General features: G+C 46.4%; 1 protein-coding gene across 1 annotated transcript; it reads right to left on the reverse strand.

Moving 5' to 3' along the window:
• Positions 1 to 265: 265 nt before the first annotated feature.
• Positions 266 to 9,180, reverse strand: si:ch211-251b21.1 (uncharacterized protein LOC571720 homolog). Its single transcript, XM_056299730.1, has 10 exons — positions 9,117 to 9,180; positions 6,966 to 7,043; positions 5,565 to 5,596; positions 5,241 to 5,420; positions 4,855 to 5,078; positions 2,772 to 2,869; positions 2,375 to 2,592; positions 1,862 to 2,081; positions 491 to 741; positions 266 to 364 (listed from the first exon to the last, which is right to left on the reverse strand). Exons 1-10 carry the CDS (start codon positions 9,178 to 9,180, stop codon positions 266 to 268), a joined length of 1,464 nt encoding a protein of 487 aa, XP_056155705.1.
• Between the last annotated feature and the right edge of the window lie 1,495 nt (positions 9,181 to 10,675).

Here is a 10,675-nt window from a genome sequence, read left to right on the forward strand (position 1 = left end):
GACTCAACATAAAGTAAAAAAAAAAATGCTAATTCACATTTTTTTTTCACGTGGTTAGCAACTCTTACTGCAAGTGGTGCAGGCATTTCATTTGTTAGGCACCCATGGTCGTAAACATGAAGAAGTAAGCTGCTGCAGTGGAACGACACACATTCAAGGAACACAGACTACCTGTCGTCATCGAGTCTACGGGGTTTTTTTGTGTGCAGACGCTCAGCTTATGTTGTGACGTGACACGATGCTGTCAAATGTACACCCGCTTTCTCTACGCTTTGCTTTTGTCTGAGGTTTCTTGGTCTGCGCTTTCCCCACCGCTGCCGAAACGCTGGCTCAACTCTGCGGTCAGTGTCGAACAGCACGATTTCTGCCGGGGCAAGAAAGGATGGAAGAAAAGGAAGGAAAAAAAAGAAAGAAGTGAATTAGACTAGATGGGCTTTGAACCCGGTTAAACTGTTTGTACGTAAAGTAGAATTGCACACTTCTTCTCCACCTTTCCATCCTTGGCTTGGCTGTGAGCCTTGGACACCAGCTCCAGCAGGGCAAGCAGGAGCCCCAGACCAAGCCCCAGGCCCAGGAGGAGGAAAGGGCCCTTCAGACTGTGGGGCTCCAGGGCCCCGGACGAATGACGGCCGTCGGCTCCCACACAGCTGCTGGGCCACCACTTGTCCCTCAGGTAGGTCAGCTCGCCTGACTCACTGAGCTGGAGAATGGCCACCGTCAGGTTTTTCATCAGGGGTGAACCTGGGGGAGCGGGAGGAGAGGAGGGGGGAGAGGAGTTGAAGGACACGTCTGCAGTTTGTGTGCGTTTGAGTGAATAAAACAGGGAATTAACCTGGCAAAAACCGAAGCATCTGAACAAGTCTTACAGTCTTAAACTCACACAGAAACACCTTGTTTCAGGAATCATTTACTCATCAAGAACTATTTATCTATTTTTTTCTTTTGATTTTTCTCCCCAATTGTACCCGGCCAATTACCCCACTCTTGCGAGCCGTCCCAGTCTCTGCTCGACCCCCTCTGCTGATCCGGGGAGGGCTGCAGACTACCACATGCCTCCTGCGACACACGTGGAGTCGCCAGCCGCTTCTTTTCACCTGACAGTGAGGAGTTTCACCAGGGGGACGTAGCGCGTGGGAGGATCACGCTATTCCCCCAAGTTCCCCCTCTCTCCCGAACAGGCGCCCCGACCAACCAGAGGAAGCGCTAGTGCAACGACCAGGACACATACTGGCTTCCCACCCGGCCAATTGTGTCTGTAGGGATGCCCGACCAAGCCGGAGGTAACACGGGGATTCGAACCAGCGATCCCCGTGTTGGTAGGCAATGGAATAGACAGCCACGCCCCTAAACATATTTAAGATATGTCTTGATGCATGCTCAATAATCCAGGCGAGAAAATCACAGACAGTTGGATCAGTTCATCGGGACACAACCTTCATTGACAGAAGCGTTTCTTCGCCCATCTAAGTGACCTCTTCAGTCTCAACTGACTGCAGGTATCCCCACCCTTATAAACTATACAGCTGCATAACGACCGAAACCAGCGATCGGTTTCATATGCCACCATAGTATTTATAAGGGTGGGGATACCTGCAGTCAGTCGAGACTGAAGAGGTCACTTAGATGGGCGATGAAACGCTTCTGTCGATGAATGTTGTGTCCACATGAACTGATTCACTTCTCAATTTAAGATGTTCAACTTTATAAACGTAATGTGTTTCATGTGAGAGTTCCACTAATCAACATTTCTCAGCATTAACGGTGTCTTATTTCTAATTTCAAAAGTAGCAAACCGTAAAGTAAAAACAATCAAACGTAAACAGCATCCTGTCCAGCTTGCTGGCAGGTTCATTAGGTTCACCCAGAGGTGCAGCGATGCTGTAGCCTCTCATGGCGACGACCTCCTGGGAGCGTGTCAGCTTACAGTAGCGGGCCACTGCTAGGTCCAGAGACACGGCCTCGCCAATAAAGGCAAAGTTTCCGTCCTGGGCGCGACGGATACCCTCCTCCATGTTGGCTACATAACTTTTCCTGCGCTCCATATGCTGGTAGATACGGCGAAAAACGGGGTTGTTGGAGTTCTGGAGATACGGAAAACATGAAAAGACTGAATACAGGATGGTCGAATACACAACGTGGCACATGCTGAGGCAGCTACTTGTTCATTCGTTTATCATTAGGGCAACCTGTATTCCTTAACAACCAGGGAAATGTCTTTACGCATGCTCTATAATCCAGGTAAGAAAATCACAGTTCATCTGGACACAACGCTGGGCCTAAGAGTACGCTTAGGCCCAGCGTTGTGTCCGGATGAACTGATTCAACTTCCTGTAACAAGGGCAATGGCTCAACTATGAACTATTAAGCTGTAAACCTTAAAGAAAGCCATTGAGGAACCACCATCAACCGTCCCATAATCTATGACATCCTGGTTGGCGAGGTCCTCGAAGCTCTTGATGGAGACGTGCTTGGTTTCGGAGCGCATCATGGAGTTGAGGCTGGCGAAGTAACAGGCCAACAGGAGTACTGCAAAAACCCACCAGATGGCACTAACCACACGTCCGGACAGCGCTTTAGGGTGGGGTCCAGCACCTGGGCAGGCAAAGACACGATACATACAAGGTTATGATTTGCCAAATGTACTGTATCGAATGCTGATGCCATCAAAATCACACTGGGGGAGCTATTTCAGAGAAATACTGACGCATCGGTGATGGAAAATATGTCTGATCTGTGTGTCTGAGAGCCGGTTTAGTTGAGCGCTGTGTCACCTTGCAGGGTGAGGGCCGCGGTGATGTACCAGAAGCAATGCAGCAAGGTGAAGCTGTGCTCCTCTGTGTCTGGCTCGGACCACTCAATGGGACTAAGCCTGTAAATGTAGGGAAGTACAGAGAAGGCAAAGAGGAAGAAGAAACAGCAAAACTGTTTAAGACGGAGAACAGAGTTTATTCACCCATGTAAATAATGGGTATATTCATAATATACTCTTGAGGAGTTATTCAAAACTGGCCAATAAAGAAAAAAACCCCCCACAAAAACAACTTTTGATGGCTAGAATTAATGTGATTTGACGATGCTTTATTGATCCACATAGGGAAGTTCCCTACTTCCAACTCCGAGGGGGTCAGACCTCTATGAAACATTCCCGAGGCTTGCAGGGATTTCATGTCTTGATGGAGGAAATGGATCTAACAGACATGTCTGAACGTTGAACATATTAACCCGTCATTTACTCTCTGTCTCTTATTCAAGAAAATGTCTTCAGAAAACATCTTCAGATTCCAATGTCAGTTCGTAAATATTTTGCATTTCAATAGGGTGGGTAACACACAGACTATTAAGCTTTTACACTATGGTACAAGAAGGAATTTTGGATCCCATACTTGAAATTTGGGTGATTCAAGTGTCGCAGGCTTTACTGATATAAATGAATATGATGCTTAGTGATGAAATTCCACTAGTTTAACATTGTTCTGTTCTTCTGGACCACGCTGTAGGCCTTGCACACCCAACGCCTGCAGGAGCTGTCAAATTCTCTATTCAGATTTGCGCATTTGGATGCTTTCAGTCTGTTCAGCTCAGTTCAGTTCGGTTGAAATCAGTTGAGATCAGTACTTTATTGCCCCACAGGCGGAAATTTGGTTTGCAGCAGGGCACCAATAATACCGTACAATAACAATACACACACAATGCACTACAAATAGTGATAAAACCCCATACTGCAGAGACATTAAAATGATGGGTGAAGTGTTAAAAGCTTGCAGACATGTAGAGAGAGGAGTCATTTACACTGTATGCAAATTAAGCCTATTTATTGCACTTGGAACAAAGGAAAATTTGATTCTATTGCACTTTGCCCTTAGAAGCCTGTACCCCCAGCCTGAAGGGAGGGGGTCAAAAACGTCAAGGAGAGCGTGATCTGGGTTATCTAAATTGACCTGGCCTTCCTCAAGACCTGGCGAAGAAAAGCAGTCGGAAGGAGGGGACTGCTGCTCACCAATGATTTTACCAGTATGGTCTTTTTTTGTTGGGCACATTCAAGTTCCCATACCAAGAATCCATTGAAACAGTTGGGACAGGCTCTGTAAGGGATCTGTAGCAGAGCACCATCAGCTTCCTGCCAGCATCACAAACATTCAGCCTCTGCAGAAAATGCAGACTTTGCTGGTCTTTCATACAAATTACATCTGTGTTCATCTCAAAGTTGAATATGTTGTCAATACAAGTACCGAGAGACTTATGACTTCTGACGCTTTCCACCCCATGACCTTTAACAATGGATCTTGGAGGGAGGGGGCGGGAGGTTAAGGTCAGACAAGACGACCCTTAGCCTGGTTCACATGGTTTCATTTTGTGTACTTGAACTACATGAGTATATTAGAGTTCTGCCTTCAGGCATTTTCATTTCCCCCCTCCTTTTCTCCCCAATTGTACTTGGCCAATTACCCCACTCTCCCAAGCAGTCCCGTTTGCTGCTCCACCCCCTTTCCTGATCTGGGGAGGGCTGCAGACTACTGCATGCCTCCTCTGATACATGTGGCGTCGCCAGCCGCCTCTTTTCACCTGACAGTGAGGAGTTTCACCAGCGTTGAAGGATCACACTATTCCCCCCAGTTCCCCCTCCCCCCCCGAACAGGTGCCCCGACTGACCAGAGGAGGCGCTAGTGCAGTGACTAGGACACCCACCCACATCCGGCTTCCCACCTGCAAACATGGCCAATTGTGTCTGTAGGGACGCCCGACCAAGCCGGAGGTAACACAGGGATTCGAACCGGTGATCCCCGTGTTGGTAGGCAATGGAATAGACCACAATGCTACCCGGACGACCCCCTTCTGGCATGGTCAAACACTCACCTTGCCACTAAAAATATGCAGAACCCAGTTAGCAGGAAGGCGATGAGGATGCCCACCCACATGTCAGTGGAAAAGGGTGACAGGAAACTAAAGGTGCTCTCCTCGGATGCCAAGTCTTTGCGCAGGATGAAGCCGATGCCTGTTTGCATGAAGGGCGTGGTCATATCCACAAACTGCTCTCTGACTGCAGTGAGTGTCAGCGGAGCCACAGCCAGGTCAGCTTCCTGGGATATGGTTCGCACACATATAACAGTCATTTGTACAACCTTTAAACGAACACCCCAACATGCAGAGGGCAAAATATAGGACAAATATATATTACTCTACACACAATTAATGTACCGTACAGTACACTGTGGAGCGTACCAAACGCTGTGGGTACTTACCCCTCGGATCACCTCGCCAATCATACCATTCCAGTTCCCACTGGGGTCAAGTGAGCCGTAGCGGTTGTCCTTCACAAGGTTGACTTGGTAGTTGAAGCCCAGCTTCTTGGAGAGCTCAGAGATCAGGTCGACGCAGTAGCCCTCCAGCTCAGAGCCCCTGGACATTGTGTATGGGTCTTGCTGTGAAGTGAGCGAACAAGGCTTTTTCAAACGAGCACTATTACTTGTTTGTTATCTTGTGTGAAAGAGAAAGCCGTACAGTCTCAAAGTTACAGAGGGCATTATTTTTACTTCCCATTTGGCACGCAGGGAGGAAAAGAATACCTTTATCGTGGTGATGGATAACACCTTCTCATCTAGAATGGAGAAAGAAAAAATAATTCAGTAAGACACTGTGTTTTTGTAATCCTTCGGCTTAACTGGTTGTCTCCTCTTACCATAGAACATTTTATTCTCAAGTGCTCTAAAACTTCAAAGCGCACTTTTTGTTTTTGTCCCCGCTTGGCGTTCCTCGGATGTTGTTTTTCCTGAACCACAGCCACAAGACAACCTCGATCCCCATTGTCCTCAGCAGTCGTTTGAGGACAATGGCCGCCTTGTGCCACTTTCTCGTTTTAAGGAGATCTGTTCTTTGCGGGGGGAAAGGGCCCCATCCTGAGTGGAGAAGTTGCAGTGCACAAACAGGGGGAAACACTATGAACCAGTACTGAAACTGTGGCGGCCCCTTGCCGAAGATACCATCTGGGGAACCTATTCTGCACATCGTATGCCCCCCCCCCGCTCCCTTCTGGGTAAATCTCTCAGGCTGTCTATGGTGCTCAGACTTGTTTTTGCTGTTGCCATTTGCCGTTACCCATGGCATTCACAGCATGTTCAGCTCGGGCCCTAACATGCCCTGCCAGGGTCAGTTCGAGGAGGGAAGGGGCGGGGGCGGGTGACAGCGGAGGTGTCAGCGGTGTCGCTTCATCCCAATCGGGCTGCCATCCACATAAAGCGGAGGACGTCCCATCAGCCTCTTCTGTGAGAACATGGCAAGACCTACAAGCTGCGGAGATGCCTGTCAGTTCACAACCTTCCTGCAGAGCTCCCCCCCTCCCTCGCATTGTTAATTGATTTATCACAGTCTTTTGAGGACTCCAGAAAGGCACTGCCCCCTCCCCGGGCTCGTGAGAAAAGAACCCTGCCACATCAGATAACGACCCCCTCTGTGCTTTGATAGGTCGCCAGCAGCCCCCGTCCATCTCCATGACACGGAAGGCGAATGTGACGATGGTTCTGGAGATGCCAAACTGGTGCAGCCAGCCAGTGTCCCGTAATCTGGTTTACATCAGGCTGACCTCAAAGGAGACTAGCATACAGGAAAATGGGAGTGCTACGGCATGGTCTGTTTTGAACAATAGCCATATTGGTCCAAACAATAACAATGTTATTTTGATCTTGTGCAAAAACAGCATGTTGGTATGGAATGAATTCATTATAATTCTGGTTTTGATATAGTTTTAGCACTATCAGCTCTACCTATCCCATCATTATAAAGAACTAGATAATGATTTTATGTGCACAGAATAGTGAAACAAGTCATCAAATGATGCTTCTTTCTGATTTCAGAGTATTTTGCTTTGTTTGTGCTGCAAGACTGGGGTCAATAGATATGTCAGAAAAAAACAATCTGTTTTTAGATGTTCTTTTTTTACAGATATGCTAAAATGATCAGATTAGGCTTACCTGTGATGCTGACATCTACAGTCAATGCCGCCATGCACAACACCAACACAACGCCGCCGTTCATGATGCCAGGCTCAGCTGAAAATCATAGTGACTTATGAGTTTCTGACAAAACCCCTGAACATTTTAAACTCATCCAAAGTTGACAATCACTCAAAGCATGTGCACAAGCTTAACTGGGGGCCATAGAGTTTGCCATGTTGTTTTACACAGAATAATAGTTCCGATGTGATAAAATGCTCATTAACAATGGTGTCCTTACCTCAGACGTACTGTGAAGAACTAGCGGCGTGTGCAGGAGGACTCCGGCAGAACGGGCAGCGTATGGAGGCGATGTAGCTGGACCGGTGCACGTAGCCAGTGGGGAGGGCTGGGTCGATCTCAAGAAGCCCGGTTTGGAGGGGATTTATTTAGGGGTGGATATCGAAGGTGGAGACTGGACCTCAAAAGAGGCCAGCATGTGACTGTTGGGGAGTGGGCTGAGGAGGGATTCAAGTGTGGAAAGAGCTGTGGACCAATGAGAGCCACTTAAGCATCGTCTGTGATGTTGCTGCTGTGTTTAATACTTGTAGCAAGAAAAAGAATGGGTATCAGGCTTGTATGAATAGCATAGCTTAAATGTGTGCGTACTTTAATTTTACAATAATCATAATAGCAATAAATTCTGTTTGTAGAGTACATATCTGAAACCCGAAGCACTACAAAGTTAAAATCAAGGCAGAGAAAATTAAAGCATATAGAAAAAAAAAATCAAAACATTAAATGACTAAACAAAACTGAAAACCAGCACTACTGGTGGCACCTGAGGACCAGATTGAGAACCACTGTTCTGAAGTGAGTTGCTGTAACGACTATACACAGATATCTATAACTTTAAAAAGGCAGTATTCAGTATTGCGGCACAGTGGCGCAGGGCACAGTGGTTAGTGCGGTTGCCTCACAGTAAGAAGGCCCTGGGTTCAAACCCCCGGGTTGTCCAACCTTGAGGGTCATCCCAGGTCATCCTCTGTGTGGAATTTGCATGCCCCCCCCCCCCCCGTGTCTAGAGGGGTTTTCTCCGGGTGCTCCGGTTTCCCCCACCATCAAAAAGACATGCATGTTAGGGTTAATACTCCTGTCTGTGCCCCTGAGCAAGGCATTTGGAAAAAAACTGTAGCTGGTCCCCGGGCACTGCACGGCGGCTGCCCACTGCTCCTAGCTACACAGCTAGGATGGGTTAAACGCAGAGAGGAATTTCCCTACAGGGGTCAATAAAGTATCTCAAAATCAGGAAAAAAAAAACCCTCTACAGAGGGACTGTTGTGAAGCATTATTCTGTAAAACAACTATAAAACTCAACAGGTCAGTGGGCTTCTTCTTTATTATAGGAAGCTTCATGTGGAAGTATTGGAGACAAAGCAACCTGTTTTTGTCAGGTTATATAACAGCGTCTGAGCTCACGAAGAGGAAACAAAAACAAGCTTTTGCAACAGCCGAGACAGATGAGTTGGGGGTTCCAGGGAGGCGCCGCAAGAGGAACGGAGCATGCAAAATATGATTTTACGCACATGCTTCCTTCTGCTGCTGACTCCACGTCCCTGTGGACTCTGGGAAACGAGCGCTGCTACTTAGTGATGTCAAAACTGACTTTTTAAAACTCTTTTAGGATTTAATGTACTGATGCTATAGACTCACAGCACCAAGATCTGACTGATTCAGCAGTACGGTTATCAACGTTATGTTTACTGTGGTCAGTCTGCACCTTCACAGCAGACCGATCCCTTCCTTTGTGTACGGGAAACCCGAATAGCTCGGAGCACGGGCAAACAAACTTAACCGACTTATTCAGCTCTACACAGACTCTAAAAAGAAGCAATAATTTCTTTTTTTGAAGGGGAGCAACTGCTTTCGCTCTTAGTGACAAGTATATTCTCTCAGTGCCCAAGTGCTCAGCGGGACTAAAGATTCCAGTTGAAGGGCCAAATGCATGCCAAAGTGTCTGGATAAATATGACCTTAAGAGGGAGTCGGGGCCGCTCTTGGAATCCTAATGAAGCCATCCTTTGTGTTTGTTTGACAGCGGGGAGCAGCGTCTATGGACCTAAAACGAGCATGTCGTGCTTCAGAAGTCTCGGGAGCAGAGGAAGAGTACTGGCAGCCGGTGACAGCTCACCAGAGGTGGCCCTCGCCTTGGAAACCAGACACTTGGCAAAGCCCGGGCCCTCTGATTGACACATCACTAAGCAGAGGAAGCACAGACCGGTTATGTGGATTCTTGCGTCTTGATTTTATCTGAACGGTGCATCGTGAATCGTAAATCGGGGTGCCGGCGGTTGTTCTGTAGGTATATCAAAATAACTTTGTCTGGGGGTTATAAAGAGTTTACCCCTTGAGGCAAATTTGTAATTTGTGATATTGGGCTACACAAATAAAGTTGACTTGACCTTCAAACTCATGGTTGCATGACTAAGCAGCCCATCTATTGTGCAGCCTTAAATCATTGTTCTGGAACGTTCTCTGCTTCTCGCAGGGGGTCCGGAGGGTTCGTGCCAGAGGTTGAGAGAGGTGACCATCGCTGGTAAACACAGCTCCAAGCAAGAGTCCATAATTAGAGCAGCAAGCGGGCTCTGCCAAGACCGAGGCCAAGGGCTTCCTTACTTGTCAGCTTGTGTAAGGTTCATTTTAACTGGATGCCCAGTTTGTTAACAACTTGTCTTTGTGTCAACTCTGACACAAGCTTATCTGAGAGTAAATCAAATAAATGAGATGCCGAAGACCGCGTTAATATTCATTTGGAATTTATTCAGGTCATATTTACTCACGGTATCAATTAAATATTGTACCTAAAATGTTGCACAAGGAACTGGCACGGCAGTGCAAACAATACGATAGGCATACAAGTAAACGTGCTTTCATACAAGTCATTCCCACCCCGGTAGAGCGCCGCGGAGCAATGACCGCACCGGGAATCAGACATAACGCTTTTGTGACCCATACTTACTACAGTCTAAAAGAGGTTTTACATATTAACAAATCTTCATATAAAAAAGTCTTTATAAAATAAAGCAGATTCTTGGGATAAATATTACAGTGCATAAAAGACATGCTGTCAACTTAAAAATGGCTAAAAGGTGTTGTCTGCCGCTTATTAAAAGAACACGGTTTTGGTTTGAGAGACGAGCCGGGGTGACGGAGTTAGCAAAACATTGACAGCTTCAGTCAAATTACAACGTTGGACAAAACAAAGACAGCAAAGGGAGACTTTTTTTTTATCCAGTATTATAACAATACTTGCCACCTATATTTGAAAGACAAGATATGCCTCCACATTCTGTATCGGACTCTACATTACTTTCAATATGACACAATGCCGCTATTTTCAAATACTGCTAGCCTGTGGCTAGGCTACAAATAAAGTCTTAACAGAGCTGTAAGATCTAATTTTTTGATTTATTTAAAGCATATGATAACATTTTGAATTTAAAAATGGATTTAATTAAAATCCAGTCCTTTATTGACGGCCTATTGCTGTTACTGTATTTCATCGTGTCAAGAAGAATAAGGATGCTCAAACACAAGAATAGGTCACAATCAAAATGAACAGTAATGAAAATACTCATGGGGAGGAAAGTTTTTTTTTGAATAAATTCTGGTATTTATTCCACATTTAGTGCTAATGGAAGAGAATGTTGTAATGGGGGCTTTTGTAAGAATTTATTGTGTCTAGTTCCG

Source organism: Lampris incognitus, chromosome 2 (assembly GCF_029633865.1).
Source record: "Lampris incognitus isolate fLamInc1 chromosome 2, fLamInc1.hap2, whole genome shotgun sequence".
Classification (NCBI taxonomy): Eukaryota; Metazoa; Chordata; class Actinopteri; order Lampriformes; family Lampridae; genus Lampris; species Lampris incognitus.